Raw genomic sequence first — 5,569 nt, 5'->3', positions numbered from 1 at the left:
ACTACACTGGAAACAAGATTATGATTGTTAATAACAATATTTCATTGGAAATGAAAAGAAATTGTAAGGTTTACGTTGTTCCAATGAGAATGGTGGTGAGGAATCATGTGATATCAGTACGAAGGAGCTTGAAGACGCCATTTTCATCTTCTTTTTCAGCTACCTCTCTCACCTTTGAACAAAACACTATATTAAGGCACCAATATATCAATGTAGGTAATCAAACACGAGATAGATACCTTCCAAGGTGAAAGAGTGGTGATCTAATTCTTGGCCATGGAAAAGAAGGCAGATAAACCTAAAAGTGCAGCTAAAATCAAACCTTTTCAAGAATGAAAGTTACTTCTCAGTATCTACTTCACCGTCTTCCGTCCTAATCATTTTCGACAACACATTACAAAGCTCCACCATCGACCTATCACCGCCTCCTATTCCTTGGCGTATTTCTCACTTAATACTCATTCTTGATGTATGATTTTCTTCTGTAATTCGTCGATTCGATTCATCTGGTTTGGTGACAAATCTCCTAGATCTGCAGTCTTCAATCCACGAATTAGATCACCGATTTTAGCCTCTAATTGAATTCCTGGTTTCGAGTACAAAAAATGGATTGCTAACGTCATCCGCCATCCTCCGATCCACAGAAACGCATCCTCTAGCTTGCTCCGCCACGTAGGCGAAAACATCGAAATCACATTTCGTTTCTCCCAATTTGATTTCGCCTGGTAGTACTACTTGTAATGCCTGACAACTCTCTCGATCAATGGAATCAGAACAGCGTCGTCATTTTCGGTCGGGTTGTGGTTGTTAGAGACGGGGACAAGTTCTTCAAGGTAGGAATTTTGCTCTAGATCTGACACTCGAGGAATTTATGGAATGTTTCACTGTGAGGATTCTCAACATTCATAGCTTGCGCTATAAAAGCTGCGATGTTGAGCCTAACTGACATTATTTCCAGAGAATGCAAGTTGCAGAATATATGGTTTTGACGGATGAAGATGTCATCTCCGACGAGGAGGCACTCTTTGGTGGCGATGCGACAATAGGAGTCGGGATGAAAAAGAGAGAGAGAGAGAGAGAGAGAGAGGTGAGGGTTTACATGATTCAATTTGATGATAGGGGTCTGAATTATTTTTTTTTACTAAAATGCCCTTGATTCATAATAATTATGATGCCCTCGTGTCCTTTTTTTTCAAAGTATTTACGTAAACGCCACAAAGCATCCTAGCCTTTTATTATTTTGATCGAACGGCTCACGATCGGTTCTCTTGAAACATTAAGTTCTCAAATGATCCTTCATCTCTCTCTCTCTCTCTTCTCTCTCTCTCTCTTTGTGTGTGTGTGTGTGTGTATATATATATATATATATATATATATATATATATATATATATATATTGTGAAAAGTTCAATAGAGAACCATTATTAATCAAAAAACCAATGAACCAATCCAAACCGTCGAAATTTAAAGCGATCAACGACAAAAGGAAGGGTTGTAGACTTTTACAATAGACGCACATGCACCAGATTATAACAAAACTCATTTCCTTTTTTTCGTTTAAAATTTTTTTATGTCACATTTTTTATCAAAAAAAAAACCAAATATACGGTTGTTCACGATTTTTCGTTCTCTTCTTATAGAGATCAATGATGATACATAAAAAACAAACTTTTTTTTCGAAAAAAAATTTACTTCATTTTCTTGGTTGAAAAGTTAAGGTCTATTTTTTTATAGAAAAAATATTAATAAATATATCAAAATTCATATTTTTTTGTACTTTTTAAGCATACATTTGTATTCATGTTAAAAAAGAAATGATATTTCAGTTCAGATTCATATTGTGAACCTGTTCAGATTCACATTGTCAAGCTTCTCAGATTCACAGTGTACATTATATTAAGTCAGATTCACAATGTGAATCAGAACTGATCGAGCTTTTTCACATTGTGAGTGTTAAAAATTGAAATATTAATAGTTTAAATTCACAGTATGAATCTACATTGATCGAGTTTTTTTAATCGGTGTTGATGTTTATTAATAGAGTACAAATTTTTTTTTTTTGGTATAATTAGTTTTTTTGAGAAAAATAAACTTAAATATTGAAAAAACTAACAAAATGAAATGGATTTTTTCGAAAAAAAAGTTCATTTTTTATACATCAACATGGATCTCTGTGGACAGAGGACGAAAAATCGAGAACAACGGTATATTCGGTTTATTTTCTATAAAAAACATGGCCTAAAAAAATTTTAAACGAAAAAAGAGGTGAGTTTTTTGGTAACGAGGTAGATTTTTTTTTGTATAGTCTGGTGTATGTGCGTCCAATGTACAAGTGTACATCTATGTCCTTGGCCATTGATCATTATGATTTCTAACGTTCACGATTGGTTATTGGTTCCTTGTTAATTATGATTATATTGAACGTCACCATATATATATATATATATATATATATATATATATATATATATATATATATATATATATAGGCTTAGGTTATTTTGTTTTTACTAAGTATTTTGTGCCAGAATGCACAGATCTGGACCAACGAATGAAATTAATCAATGGACATGATTTGAGAGTGTATGATATTACAGTGGGGTAACATGTACCATATAATCACACAATTTTTAGCAAAAGAGTATTTTGGACAATTAACTATATTTATAAAAGGAAATTTTCGGATTTTTAGGGATGATTAATTCTCCTAATTTTAAAAAATCCGAATTTTTTAATTAATTCAATTTCAATTTTTACCAATTATATTCTGTCAGAATATTTTTTGTTAGAATGATGCTCTTTCAGAATTCTATTCTAATAGAATATTATTTTGTTAGAATAATGCTCTTTCAGAATTTTATTCTAATAGAATATCATTGAAGAAAAACAAAATTCTTGAATCAGATATTGAAAAATAACAAAACATCCTAATATATTCTTATACATCCGAACTTAAATACAAATCCATACATATTCTTATAGACTACAATCCTTATACATTTTAATATAATTATACATATTCTAAAAAAATATGAAGGTCTTCAACGCCTTTTCCAGTCATTCCTATCACAAATACAACAAAAACTAATAATTGTTAAAAACATGTTACTTGCAATTAACTATCAATTAATATATTCTGGTAGAATAAATAGAATATGATAGAATACATATAACACATTTTGGCATAATATATCGATTCTATTCTGGTAGAATACATAATTTCCAGTAACATATTTGATTTAGAATGCATACCACAAGGTTCAAAGAGTAAATTAATTTGTGTTGATAAAAAATAAAAAGGCACAAACAACCTAGAATTGTATTCCACAAACATTATCCATGTACATTGCCTAACAATTTTTCCACAACCAACATACATGCAAAAGTAGAATACTATATCAGATAACAAAATAGTTTTTAATGATTTAATCACTATAGAAATTTTAAAATAACATGAAGACAATTCACCTAAGGAAGATATTTAACAAATATCAAATAAAATGAAGACAATTCACCAATTGAGAAAGTTATATAGATACTAACATTTTAGGATCAATGTTTATTCAGTTTAATTAACTTTTTTAATGTTTTGATGAGCAGATAAACCCATTATGATTATGTTCTGATTCTGCATTATAATTATGATCAAGAGTGATGCGAGTTGCATAGCTAAGTAGTTCCAGAAAACCCTAGATAAAAATACATTGCCTAACAATAGCTTAAAGGAACTGATTATCTTGTTGTGTGATTTTGATTTCATAATAACCACTTGACATTGAACATTCAAATACCTAACTAATTTGATCAAGCTATTGTTTTTTCTAGTTTATAAACCACGAAACAACAAAATTCATGCCCAAATTGAGGGTTAGCACATACCAATTTGCAGTTTAAGATATTGAGATTTAGTTACTGATGAATGTGATCAATACCTCAAGTTTCTAAGCAGGAATTATCCCAACTTTTCGAGCATATGCAAAGATTCCACCAGCTTCGATCACAGGTCCAGCATCACCAATCGGCTTCAATTTATACTCTTTCCCTGTTGATCGAATATTTTGACTGGTACTCCCCTGGCTCAACGAATCGAATCTCGTACGACGCCGGGAGTCCGATGAGAGCGTAGGATCCTAGCTTCTTGTATTCATCAAGTTTTGATGGGACCAGGGTTAGGTACTCAGCGGGGATGATTTGGTCGGTGTCGATGTTGTCTCCTACGATATAGCGCAGACCGTGAAATGAGGTGGCGGAACCTGATGAAGATGAATCAGATGTTGCCGCAGAGATGATGGATGTATTGCGTGTTATCGGTGAGATAAAAGCCAGGATAGATTGGGAAATTAGGGATTTGAATGAGCGTTGTTTTCTAGAATTTGAGAAACTGAAGGTGGAGACAGAAACAGACGCTTGGTGGTGGTGACCACGGGGTAAGGAAGAGGCAAACATGGTGGGGTTAGCAAGAGACGCTGCGGCCGCCATTGTAGCTTGTGTGGTGGTAGGTGGAGGAAGAAGACGCCGGTATATCAGACGACCAAATTTACAAGCTTAGAAGGAACGAATATGATTTCTCAAACCCTGGTGACCTAATAAAAATTAGGGCTTTTTATGTCCCGTGTTTTTGTTTGATCGGGTAAAGAAAGAACGAATGAAAGTAGCATCAACAGGAAAGAATGAAGCACGAAGGCTCGTAGGCATTTTAAGAAATCCGATGTTTTGTCGATCTATTGCAAAGAGAGAGAAAGCATCTTCGATTCTCGTCTTCATTTGATCGGGGACGAAAGGAACTCGATCGAAGCAGGGGAAGAACGAACGGAAGGTAGCAACAACATAACTAGGTTGATGGTGATGGTGTTGATGTCGATGATGAAGTGTTCAGCCACAAACATAACTAGGTCAAATATATTTAGTTTAATTCCTTAATTGAATGATTAGTTTATTTCCTTAATTGAATGATTTCAATTAAATAATTTCCTTAAATAAAAGTACAAAAGGTCCAAAATACCCTTTAATGATTTACTTAATTATTTATTATTTCTTGAATTCTCATTGGTGCATTTAGGCACACAATAGTTGCTAACAACATTTGAACCTAACTCTCTCTCTCTCTCTCTCTCTCTCTCTATATATATATATATATATATATATATATATATATATATATATATATATATATATATATATATATATATATATATATATATATATATAAACTGTAAGTAGTGTGACAACGTAAAAACACTATGTTTATATTATTATTCTGTAATGAATGGTGTATATGTATATTGTTTAAGTAATTCTAATATGAATATTAACGTTTGATTGTTCCTATATATTCATTAGAATAGGGATGAGATTTGGAACCGGAAAATCGGATCGGAACCGGAACCGTTAGAACCGGAATATATAGAACCGGTTCCGGTTCCGGTTTTAAAAATTGGCTTTATCCGGGTTCCGGGTAATCCGGGTTTGGGTCCATCGGGTTCGGGAGCTGGAAAACCCGGAACCGTTTAACATTATGTTTATAACAAAATTTTCTTTTAAATTTTGGGTGGATTTCATAACTTCTTTA

At 32.8% G+C, this 5,569-nt stretch overlaps 1 protein-coding gene and 1 pseudogene across 1 annotated transcript; both read right to left on the bottom strand.

The window, feature by feature from the left end:
- Positions 1 to 339: 339 nt before the first annotated feature.
- On the bottom strand, positions 340 to 949 carry LOC111897519 (protein DOG1-like 3; annotated as a pseudogene).
- A 3,080-nt stretch (positions 950 to 4,029) lies between these two features.
- On the bottom strand, positions 4,030 to 4,527 carry LOC111897520 (3-isopropylmalate dehydratase small subunit 1-like). Its single transcript, XM_052771737.1, has one exon. The coding sequence runs from the start codon at positions 4,477 to 4,479 to the stop codon at positions 4,030 to 4,032; it is 450 nt and encodes a 149-aa protein (XP_052627697.1). The 5' UTR covers positions 4,480 to 4,527.
- Between the last annotated feature and the right edge of the window lie 1,042 nt (positions 4,528 to 5,569).

The sequence above is a fragment of the Lactuca sativa genome, chromosome 5 (assembly GCF_002870075.4).
Source record: "Lactuca sativa cultivar Salinas chromosome 5, Lsat_Salinas_v11, whole genome shotgun sequence".
Lineage (NCBI taxonomy): Eukaryota > Viridiplantae > Streptophyta > Magnoliopsida > Asterales > Asteraceae > Lactuca > Lactuca sativa.
This window is presented reverse-complemented; position numbering and strand designations above follow the sequence as displayed.